Raw genomic sequence first — 21,158 nt, forward strand, 5'->3', positions numbered from 1 at the left:
GTATTAGTAGTGTTCATGTTTTCCTTCTCTTTGATGTGTCCTGCTATACAGGACATTTCATAATGTTCTTAGGAGGTATAAAAATTCAGTACAAAAAAAGTATTTCACTTACCTAAATGAAAGTTGTACGAGGTGATGCAGGGATTCAAACAGTTTTTGTTAAAATCTATAAATGTTCAATATGTGTTCCTCAGGTGACATGGCACACATCAACACGAAAGTCTAGCTGTTGCCAAACTCGTTCTAACATGTCATTTTCGATAGAGTTGATTGCATTGATTATGCGATCCTTTAGCTCAGCAATATCGTGCGGCATTGGTGGAATAAACATGGTATTTTTCACGTAACCCCAGAAAAAGAAATCACATGGTGTGAGGTCTGGTGATCTTGGTGGCCACAGCATAATGTGTTGGTCTTCTTCAGACCCACGTCCTATCCAGCGCCGAGGTAATGTTGTGTTAAGGTACTGTCGAACCTCATTATGAAAATGAGCAGGACAACCATCTTGCTGGAAAATGAAGTCGTTGAGTAGCTGAGGCATAAGCCATAATTGTAACATATTCCGGTATATCATGCTGGTTACTGTAGTTTCCATAAAAAGAACGGCCCATACACTCACATCTCACAAGAGATCGCAGAAAAAAACATTTACTTTCAGAGAATCCCGAATGTGTTCCACATAAGTGTGTGGGTTTTCAGTTCTCCAAACTCGCACGTTATGATGGTTTACTTTGCCACTAATATGGAAAGTAGCTTCATCGCTGAAAATTATCTTGTTTAGAAAACCTTCATCTGATAATATCTTTTCCTGTAACTGTAAACTAAAATCGAGCCTACATGTTTTATCTCCATCAGAAAGACGCTGGATTAATTGAAGATGGTACGATTTGCATAATAAACGTTTACGGAGAACTCTCTACACTGTTGTTTTCAGAATTCCTAATTCTCTGCCTGCAGCTGCAGTTGATTTTGACAGGCTGTGAATGAAACTTGCATGCACACGTTTGACATTGACTTATGAGGTTGATGGATGACCAGTTGATTTTCACTTGTACAAGCAACCAGTTTCACTGAATGTTTTATAACATGCACGAATTGAATTGTCACTTGGTGTCTCCCCATGAAATTTCAACCGAAATGCACGTTGCACAGAAATTTCACTTTGACAAGTGAAATTCTAAAACACAAAACGACTTCTCGTTTCCCGTGGCAGCCATTTTCTCTATTGTCGACGCCTAGCAGGCAAATGGTTTACTAACTGCCTAGTATATGTGGATAAAACTATTTTTCCACATATACTAGGAATACTTGTAATAAGTACTCTTTCGTACAGTACTTGTTTTATTCTTATGAGTGAAATAGTTTTTTGTTAATGAATTTTCAAAACTCCAAAGAACATTATGAAACGCCCTGTATAATGTTTATTCTTTGAAAACAAACTATTTTTAATAGATTGATGGTAGCGTTTGTGTCTCTTTACATGGTCTCACTCCCATACTTTATTCTGAAATAGAATATTGGTGGGATGCTTATATGTTTGGTAATAGTTGAATCTTAATGTATTACTTGCATCAGTGAATTTATACTTTCTAACTATTAGTGTTTATAATTTGGATTGGTTTGTACAAGAGTGGGCTGAAAAATTTCCAGCCTGACAAAGAAACAACAGTTTTTATTTATTTCTTTGTTTTTATATTTCAATATAATTTCCACAAAGACTGACACACTTTTCATTACAGTACTCTAACACAGTTATACCAACTTTATAATGTGATTCATTAAGTTCCTCAAAATAATCATTTACAGCATCAATGACTCCCATGTTGCTCTCAAGTTCACCAAGCCATTTTTTGAGGTTAGGAAGTAGTTGATAGTTGCGGGGTGTTAAATATGGCAAATAAGATGGTTGGGAAAGCAATTGGAATTTCAGTTTGTTTATTTTAGCCATTGTGATAATTGATGAATTTGCGCTGGTGCATTGTCATGGTGAAACAAGTTTGTTTTTTCACTAGATGTAGTTGTTTTCTCAAATATTATAATAATTTTGCTTATTACTCACCATTGATTGTTTTAGCTTTTTAAGATAATCAATAAAGATAATTCCTTCTGCATCCCAGTAAAGAGTCGCCATAACCCTATTAACTGAAAAAGTTGTTTTTGCCTTCTTTGGCGTCAGTTCATCTCGTCCTGTCCATTGCTTTAACTGTTGTCTACTTTCAGTCTTGTATAGGTGGATCCAAGTCTCATTTACAGTTATGAATCTACACAAAACTTCACTGGGGTTTTGCTTGTAAAGCACCAAATGCTCATTTAAAACAGTTTTCAGCTGCAATTTTAGCTCAAGCATTAGCAAATGAATCAACCACCTAGCGCAGAGCTTTTCCATGCCCAAATAATTATGTAACATATTACCTACACTTTCATTTGACATTTTAATAATCTCACATATGTTTACTCTATGATCCCCCAGCATGATTATATAGATTTTCTTTATTGTTTCAAGAGTTATGACCTGAACAGAGTGACCAGAGTATGGTATATCATCAGCGCTTTTGTGACCTTTTTTGACCCACTGTTAAAAACCCTCTGCCATGAGTTTGATAAAACCCATTGTTGAACGTAATGAAGTAGAGTGTTTTAGTATTGAATCCATTTCTTATTTGATCTCAAATGGTGGCGTTAAACCTTTCAAATAGAACTATTTTATAACTTCACGTTTTTTCCAATTTCTCCATTATTCATGAAAATAACTGAGGTGTTTTTTCAATAGGCTGTCAAATCCAAACTAACAGAGCTAAAAATCTGAAATTTGGTAAACAAGCTAGTGAAGGATAGTACTATAGAGTGGCAGTAAGAAATTAGACGTGCTTCCTCCATATATATGCAAAGGCGAAAACTTCTCTACCCACCCTCAAATTTTATATAGTTAACTGAAAATATATATTTTTTTTTTTTTACGAGGGCGGTTTAGAAAGTTCACAGCCTAAGAAGGAAAACACAAAATTTCTTACCAAATTTTTTTTATTTTTCAACATAGTCGCCTTTTAAAGTAATACACCTAGTTTATCACTTTTCCAGCATATTTCTTCCTTCAGTAAAATATGATTTCTCAAGCTCTGCAAAATAGCTCGGCTATCACTTCGTCGTTTGAGGCAAATCTTTGCCCACCAAGCCATTTCTTCAAATTTTGGATAAGGAAATACTCACTTGGAGCTAAATCTGGTGAATATGGTGCATGTGGAAGCAATTCGAAGCACAGTTCGTGAATTTTAGCAGAAACAACAGAAGACATGTGCGTGGGTGCATTATCATGGTGAAAAATCACATTTTTCTAGCCCAAATGTGGATGTTTGGTCTTAATGGCCTCCTTTAATCTTTAATTGCTCCAACAAAACAATATTCTCCTGTAACCGTCTTTCCTTTTTCCAGATAGTCTATGAGCACCACACCACACACTTCCCAAAAAAAAAAGTGGCCCTGACTGTTTACGCCATTGCGTAAAGTAGCATTTATTCCAATAAATTCAAAGTTAGGGTTGGTCTTGTAGTTGTTATAGGCTTGGTAAATTTATTGTGTTCTTTCGTATGGGCTTGTCTTATGTGTATCTTTAAAATAGATTGTTTTGGTTTATTGTTTTCGTTATCGACTCTCGGCGCCAGTTTGACTGACTGTTTTGTCATCTTTAGTGTCAACGTATTCATATCACGCATTATTTATTGCTGTTTCTTTCCCACACGCTTTTCTAACCATTCTCATACTAATACACACACACTCTTCTGTCCATTGCCTAGTTCGCTTCCCCTACTTCTCACCACACCATGTTTTATTCATTCCAGTTCAGATTTTCTCGATGTGTGGAGCACAGGCTGGTCCTCCGGCCCGGGGACCATCCTTCGATTCTCTCTCTCTCGCTTTGTGTGTTAATTCTCGGTCGCTATATCGTCTAGTTGTATTTGTCAGTGATGTCTCGTGATTTTACAGATTTCTATGTTCTTCTTGCCTCGTTTCTTTGATAAGTTAATTTTCAAATTCAGTAGATAACCTCTTTTTTTGAAAGTGGTTCAGTTACTACAAACCAGCCAATTTTATCGACGCCAAATCTCTCCAAACTGTTTATTACAAATTTGTGATGCTCCGTATTATTCAATGTCTGGCAACATATTGTTACCTCTGTTATTTTTTATATGCCATTGTAGACTACGCCAAGGATAAACTGTAAGTATATACAGTTTATCCGTGTACTTTGTATCAGTGTACTTTAATTTCACGAGTTCATTTTTTACAAATACTTATGTGTGATTCAGGCAATTTAAAATTATTCATCATTTATTATATTAAACAGTTATGCTTTTAGTAAAATTTGTGAAATATTCAGTTAATTGTACATTATAAATTTGAAATTCAAGATTGATTTAAAAAACCATTTCTTCACTCAAGTGTAGTCATGAACGGTGGCGTAGATAAAGGTTATGTTATCATTTTTCATGTGTAGCACATTTTATGTGTTATTAATGCCAACTGTTGTTATTTTAAAATCGACTTGAAATTAAATACTACTTCAGAATTATAAAAAATATGTATGACACAAACCTTAATGAACATGAATGTGTTAGTTGATAACATTTTATATACATTTTAGCAACTTTCGAGAATGTTTTCTATTGTATTTCATTGACTCTTGTAACTACACAACCTCTTGATTTCATTTGGATAACAATTTTAATGAGACAGTTATAGTCATTTGATAATAATTATTTATAATTTTATTTCTTTGTTTATTTTAAGTACTAAAATTTGTTATTCAGACTTCTTATATTTTACATAATTTCAATGTGTTAGATTCTTGCTGTTGTTAATAATTTTTAACCAATGTTAAATATTGTTTTGCTCCTTCTGTATTATATTATTTTTACAAATTACAAAAACAAAGTCATTAACATGAGAATGACTAAGGAACTTAAATATTTTCATGAAAGCTTGCTTACTAAATGAACTCTATTTATATGTTTACTTATTACAATTTGTTTATATTGTAATTAACTCTATCATTTAATTTAATGTAATTTGTTAATCGCAGAGATTAATTCTTATTTATTCATGAACTGAATTCTTATTACTTTTCTTAAATTAATCTAAAGAAAATAACTTCTGAAGTGAAGTTATGATTTTGGACTTCTTTGTAATTAACATTGTGATTTGTTCTAGTAACATTTATTGCTTTTGTATTCCATCTTGTTGTTTGAATAATAATGTATTTAGTTACTTAAACTGTTTTTAGACTCGTATTTAATACAAAAGATTTTCAAAATTATTATTTGAAAAATGTATATTTATGTATTTGTCATTTAATATTACTATTGATATGTTGATTCAGCTGATATTCCTTGCATAAATATTGTATAGGATTAAGTTAATTTTATTTTGTATTTTCATTTAATTTTTTAAGTATATGATTGTAAAAAAGGTGATTTATCTTCTTTTGTCTTCAGGCTTTGTTTAATTGTACATTTTCATACTATTAGCCTATATGCAGTTTATTTGTTGTTTATCTAATTAAAGTCCAATTTCTTTTGGCAAATACGAGCTATCTCATTTTCATTTTTGTCAATTTTACCCAACACTGACTTTTCCTGCTGTTCAAACACTTTTTGCCTTCTTTGGAGCACTTCCACCAGTTTTGACCGACTGTTTGGACTGTTACTTCGTCTCAGGGCTGTAATAATGATTCCACGTTTCATCAGCAGTAATTTAAATGTCATTAAAATTCAGTCGAATTACAGTTGAACATGTCCAAACACTGAGAAATGTTCATTTGAGTGCGTTTCTGGTCACCCAGTAGCAAAAGCAGCATCCATCACACTGATAGCTTTCTCATACACAAATGATCGTGCAAGATCTTGCGAGTATGGTCTACTGATATTTTTGCAAGCTCGTGTATCTTCAATTGTCAATCTTTTAATTGTGAATTATTGCAATGTCGCAATCAGTCGTGGCGGTTGCAGGGTATCGTGAACGCTCATCATCAAAGATGGAGGTTTGACCTCACTTGAATCTCACTTTTTTACCATCAGAAATGATAGAGAGGATTCATTTAATGTTGAATCTAATTCCTTTTTTATATTTGTCAAGTTAAAACCTTTCACAACGAAATATTTTATTCTGCTGGAATTTCAATTTTTATTGATTTTCACAAAACAACATCACTCATTTACTACCTATTAACCACAACAATTAAATAACTGAGAAGGCATGTTGGAAACTGTTTAGTATGCCATCTAATGGATATCACCATTTGGACCTACTAGTGGTATCTCTGTATCAGGCCACGAACTTCCCAAACCACCCTCGTAGTGTACACTTTTTAGATAGATGTTTCTAGCACGAATATTTATTGTTTTAATTGCAGATTAAAAAAAAATTATTTATAAAAAAAATGTAATTTTGCTTAAATAAGCCCTTTCAGTTAGTTGCTTTTGCAATCTTTGGTATCATTAAATGTTTTGGCCTTATTTTTAATTTTTTTCATACTTATAGCCATATTTAAACATTTAACTTTTACAATACTAAACCAAACTAATTTTTCTAATAAAATGTTTTATTATAATAGTTAGTTGTTCGCAGTGTCTTGTGCTGTCTCACTACAAAAAGATAGTGTGATCAGTGTATCTGTGCTGTTATTTAATTTCATTAGCTTGTTTTTTGTTGTTGAATGTATGTTTTCAAAGATTTCAGATAGGATGGTAAAAATAGGGGAACCCATAGACCAACAAATTCTGTGTAGCATTTGATGAATGTAAAGTAATATAATTTTAAAATAATGTTTAGTATATTTATGTTTTCTGAGATGTGTTCTTGCGGTATCATTCTGTTTTAGTTTATTTTTAGAAATGGAAAGTATTTTTGTTACTGAGATATTATTCTACAGGTTTGTTATGTTGAAAAATGCTGAAGTGAGTTACAGGTCTGTGTTGATGTTTTTTATTTTGTTTAGTTTGTACTGATTTTTTTTCTATGTATTAGTGGTAATGTTTGTAACCTTATCACAAATTGTATTACGTAGGTTTGTGGACAGGTATATTTTGGTATAAAATTACCAATTACAAATATCTCTGAAAACATTTTAAAGTTATAGAAAATGTTTAAATATAATATTTGATTCGGTTTGCCATTACAGTGTTTGTATTGTATAATTATCATTCTTGATCATTACAGACAAAAGCATAGTAAAATTACATTTATTAATATCATCTATTCATTTATTCTTTAAAAAACTGAATATTGATTAATAGTGAAAAATGAATGATCTGGTATCTTAGAAATATTTATCTCCTGTTATAGACAATCAAGTTTTTATATTGTTTTAGCATAAGACTTAAATTATACTCTTATGAAAACAAAAATAAAAAATAAATTCTGTAATCTATATTTTCAGACAAAAATGAAGGATTGGAGTGGAAGGGGCCGCCTGTTTCTTTACTGGAAGTAATTACTGAATGGGTATCAGAACAGCCAAATCTATGTATAACAGCACTACTGGTTGATTTACAGCCTGCTCTTCCTTCTGGTGGAATACCGATGCCAGCTGTCACACCGTATGCTGGACTTTTTAAGTATGATTTTAACCGAAAATTTATCTACTTACTAGAAAAAAGGCAGGCCATTGTCTGCAGCAAAAATTTAAATGGTTTATCAATACACATGATTTTGTTAAATGTTTTTGCCAATTGTAACTGGATAACGTTCATGAATTTAGCTTACCAACAACAAAAACTTTTACAACGTAAGCTGCAAAATCGTGAACATTTTTAGCTGTTCCTTGAGTTATTATTTTTTAACACAGATCTAACCCCAATGTTTTCTTTTTTATCCCCAAAACACAAATATAATTTTAGATAAATTGTTCATATTAAGAATAAATCATTTGAATGAATGAATCATTCGTGTGCTGCTCACAGCCACCTGGCATACCATCATTGTTCTGCTCTGCGCCAGTAGCAGCTGAGTGAGAACATACAACAAACAAGCAGACAAACCCATGCACCATCCTTTTTACTTCCTTGTACAAAGTAAAGGAATTATTGTAATTGCGGAAAATTTCAGATTTCAGATGGAAATATCCATTTTAACCATCCCTGAATCCATTTTGACTAGTTTCAGCTTGACGTCTGTACATATGATGTACGTATCTCGTAACTCGAAAACAATTAGCCATAGGATGTTGAAATTTTGGATTTAGAACTGTTGTAATATCTAGTTGTGCACCTCCCCTTTTGATTGTGATCAACTTGACCAAAAGTGTCCAAAAAAGTCCAAAATCCAAAAAAATTTGGATTTTGTAATTACTGCAGTAATAAGTCCTCATTGAGAGCTTTTCAACAATATATCATGTGATACTTATTTTCATTGGTTCCATCGTTATTGCCAAATAAAATTTTATTTAATTAAATATTTGGATCTTACAAGAGGAAGGCATATTGGTTCAAATCCAACATAATCTCTTTCTTTTTACTTTTTTTTTTAATTTAAATATATAAATTTATTAATAATTATTAACCCGTGATTGTAAACAAGTTTTATAATAAATAATAATCCAATAATAACAATAAAAAAAAATATATGAAAAAATATCAGAAGCTATTTATGAAGTAAAATTTTATGTACTTTTAATTTTAAAAAATATATATGTATATGTAATTTAATAGCAGGGTTTTGAGCACGACTGGAAAATCTGGAAAACCTGCAAACTCATGGGATTTCATTTTGGGTCTGGAAAATCGTGAAAATTTGAAAAGTTTCTGGAAATTTTTAATTTTATAATCACGTGTGCAAAAGTAGTACTCCTGATGCTTGTGCCCGGTGGCAGAACTCCACTTTCTGGCAATAGTGCCCAGAAGTAGTGTACAGAAGTAATATTTTTGCACATTAACATTTTTTCTTGTACGTATTTTTTACATAAAATTTGATAAAAATTAAAAATATTTGTTTACATCTTGTTTTTTCTGGGCAAATTTTTGAAATGTCGCTACCTTTAATTAAAATTTGTTACAAGTTAAGTAATTTATATATCAATTAAAATTTTATTCTGAAGTTTGAAGTATTTTGACTTTTTCTGTAATTTCAATTAAATACAATTATCTGTCATACTTATGTGCACAAAATTATAAAAAGTTATGTATGTAACACGTGCGTGAACTTAGGTGGCTCATGCGCAGACATAAACTGTTGCATGAAAAGTTACTTCATGCGCTTGTTGTATAAATAACTATAAACAAATCACCACACACGTCATCTCAAGACACAATCATCTCCACACATAATGACACTTAAATAAGCCTAACAGCTAATATTTACATGCTTTTTTATCAGTGTGACAAAAATTAAGAAAAGTCAATTAATTTTTTTTATCTATTAATAAAAATTATACAAAATAGTGTATATTATTCAAATACTAAATTACTTTAATGCATTCCAGAAACCATAGCTAAAACTAAGTTCAGTCCATTATGGCTTGAAAAATGAGTACAAACCTTGGCTTGATAAGTGTGACAAAAATATTTATGATGCGTTTTGGCAAATATTGCAAAAAATCTTTTTCTTTGGCAGAACATGCAATGATTAGTCATAAAAAGAATTTAAAACATAAAGCAATGCTAAATATAATTAATCAAAGAATTTCGATACAGAATCTTTTCTCTATTGAAGCTTCTAATCCTCAACAAAAAGAGATACCAGCAGAAAATTTTGTTAATGCAGAATTAAATTTAACCAAAAATGTTACTAATAAAACAGAATAACTCAAAATAACACTAAAACTTTGACTATGTCATTTTGTACACCCAGGAATGAAACAACAAAAGCTGAAATTATTTGCTGCTTTAACACTGTTTATAACAAATCAAAACCAGTAGAAATTATCACGTACTAAAATAGCTTATACCATAACATGTGGTTTAGGTCCATATTTTCAAAGTCAATTGGTAGATGAAATTAGAGATAGCCATAATTTTTCATAAGCTTCAATGAGTCTTTAAATTCAATATCTCAAAAAGAGCAGCAAGATATATGGGTAAGGTTTTGGTCTAAACTATCGCGTAGGCCAGAAACACACTATATTGGTTCAGCATTCCTTGGAAATACCAAAGCTTCTGATCTTATTAATGGATTTAAAAGGTATTTATTTGATTAAAATGATTAACATAGCAGTGGATGGGCCAAACGTTAATTTTAAATTTCTAAATGATTTGACAAAAGATTTGAAAGATGTACGTGGAAAACATTTTAATTTATTTGATACTGGAAGCTGTGGTATTCATACTGTTCACAATGGTTTCAAAACAGCTTTTCAAGACAGTACGTGGGCAGTTTCATCATTTCTTAGAGTAGTCTATAATGTTTTCAATAATTCTCCTGCACGAAAATCGGATTATACCGAGTTTACTAGTTCTACAGTATTTCCTTTAGAATTTTATTCAACAAGATGGGTTGAAAATATACGATTTGCCGAACGTGCAAAACTTATCATACCTAACCTTAAGCAATATTTAGAAAGTATAAAAAAACTAAAAAATAAAAATTACATCAAATAGTTTTAAAATTATGGAAAATCATCTAGCAGATAAATTACTCGAAGCAAAATTGTGCTTTTTTATTGTTTTAGCTAAAACAATAAAAAAGCACAAGGCTCTACCTCGTTAGCTAACGAGGTAGAGCCCTTTTTATGAAAATTCTAAACTGATGAGCCTATGTTCCCATATTTGTACACCGAATTGAACAACATACTTGTAAATGTAATGAGTAGATTCATTAAAAGAGAAGTGATCGAAAATTCTGTAATCTCAAAAATTGATCTTAAACTAAATGATAATTTCATACCCACCAATAAAATAAATATTGGTTATAGTACTCAATTGGAGTTGAAAAAAAATAAAAATATTAATGATAAAGATATTTTATTATATAAAAGAGACTGTTTGAATATTTTTAAGAGTTTTGTTGAAAAAATAATAGAAAAATCTCCTATTAAATATGTTGACAGAGATTTCAAAAACATTATAGGCAATATTAGTTTTAAGGAAAAAACACAGAAGTTCTTGAAGGACAAAAAATCGAGACAGGATGAATTTTGGTGTGATGTACTTGGGAATGATATAAACGAATTCAAGGTATGATGATTCCAAATTCAAGAAATGCTTATGTGTGATATAACGAGTCATTAAAAAATCAAAAAGAATCATTAGAAAAAGAAAAGAAGAAGAAAATAAGAAAAAAGGAAACTAACTATTGCTCGAAAATTGGAAGCAAAAAAAAAGAAAAATTATGACGATTTTAATAAAAGTATAAATTTAATTGATCAAGAAATATCTTTGCTTTCAAAATAATTTTATTTAACTAAAAATCTACAGAATATTGTATTATTCTTTCTATTTTATATGTTTTTAACTATCATTTATAATAGATTTTGTTATTTTCAGAATAAAATATGTACATAAACAACACCAGATTATTAATTCATAATTTTCTATAAATTTATCTCTTTTCATTATAAATATATAACTGGAAAATCATGGAATATTTTCTTTTAATGTCTGGAAAATCATGGAATTCTCAAATAAAATATTTCTAACAACCCTGAGTAGGTGTACAAGGAAGTCATGTGGTGTCCACATCAGATTTTTTATGGAGAAAGTGATTAGTGGTAAATGAAATATTGCTGGGAGTTTTTTTACTTATTTAAATTTTAACAATTAAATTTTTTTTTGTTTTTTATGTTTAATCTTATATAAATTATGCATATGAATAAAACAAAGATTTATCTCTGGTCTGGGACTACCCATCAGGTTACATCATAATGTTAAAATTACTTCTTGTGATCATAGATTTCTTAGTGATGATGATAACACAGAAAATAAAAATAAGATATTTTTATTATTTAATTATTGTTTTGTTTTTTTTTTTAAAACATGCAGCCATTTATACTATGAATTAAAATATTTTATTTGTTAAATGTAATAGTTCGTAAAGACTTGAGGTGCGACTTATTGATAGGTTTTTCTTTTCTTTTTAGGTGGACTGTCCTATCTGCACTTTATGAAACTGATGAAAAGGTTTGTAGATTATACGAACAGTTACATTTGGCTTTGTTGGAATCACTGATTGATTGCATACCATCTGTTTCAAAACGACCAGAACATATCATTTCAGCCCAGCATTTGGCTGCTATTGTGCCAAGCATATTAGATACTAATTACCTGAAATCTGATGAACAATTCCATAATGCCATTGACAGATTAGGACAAGCTGTACAGCTGTCACTTCATACAAAATCTGTATATGGAAATAAACGTGAGTAATTTATTTTTATATAACTGCAATAAAACTTGGTAAACATATATTCATTTTTCTAATGAAAATTGTCGTTAAACAGAGAGTGCTTACATAATCATCTATTATTAAAAAATCCTCTTTTTTTATAGATGGCTAAAAAATAAAACAATTTTTGGCTTGGCTTTTGATATGATATATGAACTTATTTTTTGTCATTAAAAAATCAAAAAGAATCATTAGAATGGTTTGATGCAGTTCTCAGAGATTCCCTATCTAGTGCTAGTCGTTTCATTTAGGTATACCCCCTACATCCTAGATGCCTAACAATTTGTTTTACATATTCCAAACGTTGCCTTCCTGCACAATTTTTCCCTTCTACCTGACCCTCTAATATTAAAGCGACTATTCCAGGATGCGTTAATATGTGGCCTATAAGCCTGCCCATCCATCCACCCATCTGAATTTTATCATTCTCTAGCACCACATTTCAAAAGCTTCTAATCTTTTCTTCTCAGGTAATCTAATCGTCCAAGTTTCATCCCATATAAAGTTACGCTCAAATATATACTTTCAAAAATGTTTTCCTAACATTTATATCAATTTTTGATATAAACAAATTATATTTCTTACTGAAGGCTCATTTTGCCTTTGCTATTTGGCATTTTATATCGTTCCTGCTTTGTCCATTTTTAGTAATTTTACTTCTCAAATAACAAAATTCTTCTACCTCCATAATCTTTTCTGTTCAAATTTTTATATTCAGTGGTCCATCTTACATTATTTCTACTACATTTCATTACTTCGTTTTGTTCTTGTTTATTTTCATGCTGTAGTTGTAGCATAAGACTTCATCCATGCCGTTCATTGTACTAAATCTTTTTTACTCTCAGCTAGAATTACTATATCATCAGAAGATTGTAAAATCTTTATCTTTTCACCTTGTACTGTTACTCCAAATCTAAATTGTACTTAAACATCATTAACTGCTAGTTCTATGTAAAGATTAAAAAGTAACGTAGATAGGGAACATCCTTGTCAGATTCCCTTTCTTATTATGGCTTCTTTCTTGAAGAATTATTACTGTTGCTGTTTGGTTCCTGTAAATATTAGGAATCGTTCTTCTATCTCTGTATTTGAACCCTAATTTTTTTAAATTGCTGAACATTTTATTCTAGTCTACATTATTGAATGCCTTTTCTAGGTCTATAAATGCCAAGTATGTTGGTTTGTTTTTCTTTAATCTTCCTTTTATTATTAATCTGAGGCCTAAAATTGCTTCCCTTGGCCCTATACCTTTCCTGAAACCAAATTGGTCTTCTCCTAACACTTCTTCCACTCTCCTCTCAATTCTTCTGTACAGAATTCTAGTTGATTTTTTATGCGTGAGTAGTTAAGCCAATTGTTCTGTATTCTTCACATTTATCTGTTCCTGCTTTCTTTGGTATCATGACTATAACACTCTTTTTGAAGTCTGATGGAACTTCCCCTTTTTCATAAATATTACACACCAGTATGTGTAATCTATTTATCGCTTCCTCGCCTGCTTTGCACAGTATTTCTGCAGGTATTCTGTCTATTCCAGTAGCTTTTCTGCCATTCAAATCTTTTAATGCTCTATTAAATTTAGGTCCAGTATTGTTTCTCTCTTTTCATCCTCTTCGACTTCCTCTTCTTCCTGTACAATACCAGTTTCTAATTCTTTTGCTCCATATAATTCTTCAATATATTCCACTCACCTATCGACCTTTCCTTTCATATTATAAATCACTGTACCATCTTTGTTTAACACATTATTAGATTTTAATTTATGTATCACAAAAGTTTCCTTAACTTTCCTTTATGCTCCGTCATTTTTCTTTCCACTTCTGAACACTTTTCTTTAATCCATTCTTCTTTTGTTAGTTTGCACTTCCTGTTTATAGTATTTCTTAATTGTCTATAGTTACTTTTACTTTCTTCATTACTAGCATGCTTATATTTTCTATGTTCATACATTTGCTACAATATGTCCTCTGATATCCAAGGTTTTTTACCAGTTCTCTTTGTTCCGCCTAAGTTTGCTTCTGTTGATTTAAGAATTTCCTTTTTAACATTCCCCCATTCTTCTTCTACATTTTCTACCTTACCTTTTTTTACTCAGACCTCTTGCAATGTCCTCCCCAAAACTCTTCTTTACTTCCTCTTCCTCAAGCTTCTCTAAATTTCACTGACTCATGTGGCACCTTTTCTTCAGAATTTTAAACCCCAATCTACATTTCATTATCACTAAATTATGGTCACTATCAATGTCTGCCCCAGGGTAAGCTTTGCAGTCGACGAGCTTATTTCTAAATCTTTGCTTAACCATGATGTAATCTGTCTGATACCTTGCAGTAGCACCTGGTTTTTTCCATGTATATATTCTTCTATTATGATTTTTAAACTGGGTGTTGGCAATTACTAAATTATACTTCATGCAAAACTCTATAAGTCAGTCCGGTCTTTCATTCCTTTTGCCCAGCCCGTATTCATCCATTATATTTCCTTCCTTGCCTTTTCCAATGCTTGCATTCCAATCTCCAACTACAATTAAATTTTCATCCTCTTTTATGTGTTTAATTGCTTAGTCAATTTCTTCGTATACGCACACACACTACCTCATCATCATGGGCACTTGTGGGTATATAAATATTAATTGTTGTCAGCTTAGGTTTTGATTTTTTCCTTATTACAATGATTATATCGCTACTCATTTTGAAATACTCTACTCTTCCTTAACTTCTTGTTCTTATCAAAACCTACTCTTGCCTACCCTCCATTTGAAGCTGAGTTAATTTTTCTAAAATCACCTAACCAAAAGTTGTTTTCCTCTTACCTCACCAATTCTAAATATATCTACATTTAACCTATCCATTTCCCTCTTTAAATTTTCTGACCTACCTACTTTTGATAGGTATACAAAAAAAAAATCAGTGTTTTAAAACTTTTTAATATTGCTTATATTTAACGTACAGTAATGAATCAAAGGTAAAATGAAAGAGTAATTCTTACAGTTTTCCCTACAAATCTTCAATGTGTGCACCCTTTGTCGCACAGTACACATCCAACTGATAGGAGAGTCCATCCCATACTTTAACCAGCATGTTTGAAGTAATGGAAGTAACACCTGTTTCAATCCTGTGCCTCAAATCAGGTAGATCCGTAAGTAGTGGAAGCAAATGCACAAGACCCTTTATAAAACCCCAAAGGAAGAAAGTTAGATCAAGTGACCTTTGAAGCCATTGCAAATAAGTTCTGTCATCAGGTCCATGTGACCAATCCAGCAGTGGGGACATCATTCTGAGTAATGCCAATAAAGAGGCCAAATAAAATTCTCTGGTCCAACTTGGAGTTGAGAAAGAGCCATGTACGCATCATATCCAAATAAGCGACTCCTGTTACCTTTTCTTCACTGAAAAATAATAGCAGTAATTTTTCCACAGATATATTACACAGAAAAAATTTAATTTTGGGGATTCCTTTTCATATTGTAAAATTTTGTGAGAATTTTCTGACCCTAGATATGGACATTATCTTTGTTAATCTTTCCACTAAGATAAAATGTTGATCTATCTCTAAACACAGTCCTATTAAGAAAGTCGACAACTTCTCATGCTACAACATTTCAATTGCGAAGTTGGCATGCAAAGCATAGGCTTTGCATGCAAAGCGTAGGCTTCAAACCCTATAACAGCTGTAAATGTTATGGACACATAGGTAAGCATTTCCTTAAAACATTCTTCACTGGCATCGGTAGTTGTGGCTGGCCTTCCTAAAAGGTTCTTTAGAGCTGTGCTGGAAAGACCACATGATAATTCAAAATTGTCTTCAGACAACCTCACTCATCCTTCACTCTTCCTTTTACATAAACATCTGGCCATTGACAAATGTTAATGTCACTTGGAAGATCAACAATAAACTTTCTACGGAATGCACATTCAATTGTAAATTTACATATAGCAAACTGCAAAGCACAGGGGTCACCATCTTTGCTAGTGGCACTGTCAAACAGAAAGATAGGTCTCCAATAGCTGTGCATTCAAATAAAACTATCCTTTTTGCCCTTTGATTCTAACTATAAATCAACCTTTTACATCTCATCCAAGAAATATTATAACAAATTACAACATCAATATTATTTTTTTTACACTGTATTTATTTACAGATATCTTTTTCATTACATCATAGCACTAGATATATAATTATTATGTTTATTCACTTTTTTTCTCTCTCCTCTCAAGCACCTTCATATCAATCACTATTTCATAAGAAAAAACTGATAATGTAAAATAAATTTTATGTAGGCAATTCAAATCTCTGTTGTAAGGACCTCAAAACTCATCTACAGAGGTGGTATTATCTAATAATTATTTTTTTTTTAATTGACAGTTATGTTGTTAATATTTTTGTTTTATTGACTACTCTCTGATGAAACAGGGATGAATAGTTTCTGAGGAGAGTAACAAAAAGAAGTGAAATATGAATATAAGTTTTATTATAATAATTCATTCATTTTTTGTTGTGATAGCCAAAATGAGAAAACAGATTAAACATTAAAAGTTTATTTTAAGATTCATATTTCATTACCTTCTTAGACAACCATAATCAGCAGCAGTTTCAACTTAATAGGTATCCTTGTTTCTAGGTGAACAAAATTCATTAATCAGATATAGAATTTATATTCTGTTGGTGAAATTTATGGTTGGCAAGAGTTGAAAACATACAACAAACAGTTTTAAAAATCAGTGGGTTCTTTTTATTTTATTTGAATATTTTGTCATTTTTCGAAGACCATTTTTTTATATAATAGACCATTACACAAAGTATTACAAGGTCGGTTCAGAAAATAACCAAACTATTTTTTTAATCTTTATTATGAATTTTACAGATTATTGGTCCTTGTCCTCTTTAAAGTACTTGAAACAATGCCACTCTTTTTCTCGTGTTATTGTACTCTTGTACAATAACACGAAAACTAAATGATATCAACAATCCAAGAATGTGAGGTTACAGAGGGGTTACATGGAACATTACTGCCAAGTGCACATCATTAAATATCTCTATTGGAGTGTAATTAAAAATGTTTGGTATTTTCTGAACAGACCTCGTATATTTAAATTAAATATCCGAGCATGTATTTATTTTAAATTCAAAATAATTCAAGCACATGTAATTATGAAAACTAAAATATGAAATGATACATGCCAACATCTGTGTCTCCACCTTTCATCCAAAAGATCCAATATTCATTCCAGTCTGGCTTGGCTTTCAAACACTAAATAGTTTTCATACAATATTTCTGTGTTCAGGCTTCAAGTATACATCATTAATAAATCAATCACAAGAAAACGTTTGAAATTAAATAATTCAAGATTATATCATTGTCATGCAATGAGCAATTTTGTATGTGTTGTAAATTTAATTTACTAGGGGAAAAGACCTTATTCCTAGATTCTATACAGCATTAGCTCACGCTCAGAAATAAGCTCTAAATATATAATTATTACCCTATATTAAAAATTATTCACTTTTTACCGTTTTTTATTGTTGTTCTCCCAACTACTTTCATATTGTTCACTATTACGTGTACTAAGAGTAATTGATAATGAATTTGCACTTTTTTGGATTTTTGAGGATTCTTTTTTTCATATAAACATTGTTTAACCCTGCCTACATTTTAAATAAAAATAAAATAATTTAATTTAAATAATTAAAAAACCTAACTTGAAAAATACATTAAAATTAGAAAAATGATTGAAGTCAGTAGTAGTTTTTTTTACTATTTTTTTTACTTTAATGATGACTTCAAGAAGTTAAAAATTAGAACTGTTGAATAAAATTAATATATTTATTTTTATTGCCTTTTTTAAGTTGGTTTTATTAATTTTTAAGTCATTCATACTTTGGCTTTGTTATTGCATCTTAACATTTTAAGTATTTAACTATATATGAATTTAATAAAATATATAAATTATATATATAAAACTGTTATTTCATTAAATAACTATAGTTATTTCATTAGATAATTTAGTTATTTCATTAAATAACTATAGATTGATCTATTATAAATAAAAATATTAAAAAAAAAAAAATCTTATTTCAGAAGAATTATTGAAACAGTTGGAAATGCTTCCAATAAATAGGCTAATGAATATGGTTTTAAATGCACACCGTGAAGCTATATGACGGGAGGCTGCCTCGGAATTGTGTACATTGAATGAGTGATGATATCAGTTTATGAATTACTTACATCGTTGTACTGAGCAATTATTTTTGCTACAGAGAGAGACCTACAGAGAGAGAATGTGAGAGAAAAATAAATATGTAAATATCTTAAGAGTTTTTACTCTTATTAGTAGTACATTATTGATAGTAATAGCTAGGTTGCTTTAGTCTCTGGAGAGGAAAACATTCAAAATTTCTTACAAGAAACATGTTTTGTGAATTTTTCATTTGATTGTAAAATTAAATTTATTACTACTTTTTCTCTAGTCAATGACTCGTTTGTTGTTATTCTCTATTCCTTTTGTTCTATGCTAATCCTTCTACTTCAACATAATTACCCTACCCTACATAATACAACATTTGTAAAGATTTTTGTATTAGTTAATTATGTTGAACTAGGGAAAGTTGTGAAAGTTCCAGATCTCAAAACCAGAAACTAAAGTAAAGTAGTAGTAGTTTTAAAAAATAGTTTTCCTTAAAATGTAATAAAAGTTTTGGTTTTTTTTTGGTATCCAACCGCCACTTTTGTCAATTTTTTTAAAGTATGCTTATGTAATTTGCATTTTTTAAAGTTTTTAAAAATTTTACTATTTGCAGAGAAATTATAAATATAATCTAACCGAACTTAACCCTACACTCACTAGTCAAGGTTAGCAAGTGTAAGTTAAGTTTGGTTAGATTATATTTGTACTTATAAGCAATAATGCTTATGTTGGACCTCTCTCAGGTAATTTGGAAGACCTATATTTGAATGGGTCACAGTGTTTGTATTTATTTCCTCTGATTACTTATGATTTGTATGTTGTTATATCGCTTAATACAGTGGTTCCCAAATCTTTTCGAGTTCTGGCTTCCTTTTTCAATTAAAATTTTTCCTTGGCACCCTACCCAAGTAAGAGTATGATTACTCATAAATAAGAGATAAAAATAAATAAAACTCGTGTATCTTCATTATTTTTTTTACTTTATTAACACTAAATTAATAATTATAAGTGTTTTGGTTCAATTAATTATGAAGCTTTTACAATATTTCACAGCGCCCCTGTGAAGAGGTCACAGCTCCCCAGGGCACTGTGGTGCACAGTTTGGGAATCACTGGCTTAATAGATTGGCTTTATACATTTTTGCTTCAATTGTTCGAGATGTTAATAGTCCTGAAAAAGCAGTGAAATTTTTGCAAGAAATAAAAATATTGCATATTGTAAAATGTAAAAAGAAGAAAAAAATAAAATTAAAATACAATGCTAACAGTATTCATTGGTTGTGCAATAAACAATCATGTTGTCAAAATATACATGTAAGAAAAGATACGTGATTAGAAGGCAGCGATTTTTAAGTTTTGTTTATTTATTGCTGTGTTAATAAATGTGCAACAACTAAATTTTGTCTTAAGAAATTGAATGTGCTAACTGAAAGTATCACTAATCAGAAGAACTATTTTCATGAACTTTGTGCAGGTATCTATTGTTAACAATAACTTGTTAACAGGTAAACAATTCTTTGTTTACCTCGGAGGAGCTTAGATCGAACAAATTCAAGAATTCAAATATCTTGATCATTGGTCCAAGAAAAGAAAGTGGAATCTACAGCTGAAACCAGCTGTAGATTTTGTGGAATCTACAGCAAAAGCTGTAGCTAACTTGCCATAATTGGGCAAGCTTTTGCCTCTTTTGCCTCCACAGCTTTTGCCTCTCTAAAGTGGTGCTTATGGAAGTGGGCAGGCATTACCATCCAGACAAAAATCCAACTCTTCCACACAGTTATCATCCCAATTCAGCTCTATGGATCAAAACTTTCTCCCTCCTCCAAACAGACTTGAGCCGGCTAAAGGTTTTTCAAATGTGCTGTATGCACTAGATCATACAGGTCTCACTTTATAACCATATCCAAAAGGAAGTCATCAGATCTAGATGCGGGCAGCAACCAACCGTTGAAGAGCAGATCAAGTGCCGAGACTGAAATGGTTTGGTCATGTGTGCCAATTGGACTCAGATTGGTTGCTGCACAGACTTCTGTGTAGGCAATGTCCTACTCAGTGGACGATTCAGAGATCTGCGCCAAAGAGAACCTGTATAAAACAAGTTGCAGATGATATGAGGAATTAGTCTGTTGACTTCGACCAGGCCAGGATCATTGCTGTAGACCAAAATGCGTTGTTAGCAAAGTGTGGAATCCTAGTACCCACAGCAACGTATTGGTTGCACAGCCAGCTGCCCCCTCCAGTCGCCAGCTAGGGATCAAAGAAGAAGAATCTGATAAAAATTGGTGATCCTTGCATGACAGTGAAGATCAAGTGTTCTTTCTCAAACTGAAAATACAATAGAGGATGAATTCTCCCAAACAGGTGGATTTTCAATGGAATCTGCAGAAACAAAACAGTGTCTTATTTATGCTGTTCTGGACCATACAAAAGATTACTGATTACATACAGTTAACGCTTATATTGAAAAAGGTTGAATAATTATAACTGATAAATGGAAATCTTATGACTATATTCTTCATTTGGAATACTACAACTTTCAACACCTCACCGTGAACGATTCTGAGAATTTTGTTGATCCTGAAACAGGGGCACATACAAAAAATATTGA

The 21,158-nt window shown here is 31.1% G+C and overlaps 1 protein-coding gene across 1 annotated transcript in view; it reads left to right on the forward strand.

Annotated features, from left to right (window-relative positions):
* LOC142326361 (integrator complex subunit 15) overlaps positions 1-18,838 on the forward strand; it is a 38,271-nt gene extending 19,433 nt beyond the window's left edge. The window contains exons 4-6 of the mRNA XM_075368803.1: positions 7,433-7,610; positions 12,065-12,342; positions 18,446-18,838. Coding sequence (XP_075224918.1) covers positions 7,433-7,610; positions 12,065-12,342; positions 18,446-18,528 — 539 coding nt within the window. The 3' untranslated portion in view covers positions 18,529-18,838. The remainder of the gene's footprint in view (positions 1-7,432; positions 7,611-12,064; positions 12,343-18,445) is intronic.
* Positions 18,839-21,158: the final 2,320 nt, after the last annotated feature.

The sequence above is a fragment of the Lycorma delicatula genome, chromosome 6 (genome assembly GCF_047948215.1).
Source record: "Lycorma delicatula isolate Av1 chromosome 6, ASM4794821v1, whole genome shotgun sequence".
Lineage (NCBI taxonomy): Eukaryota > Metazoa > Arthropoda > Insecta > Hemiptera > Fulgoridae > Lycorma > Lycorma delicatula.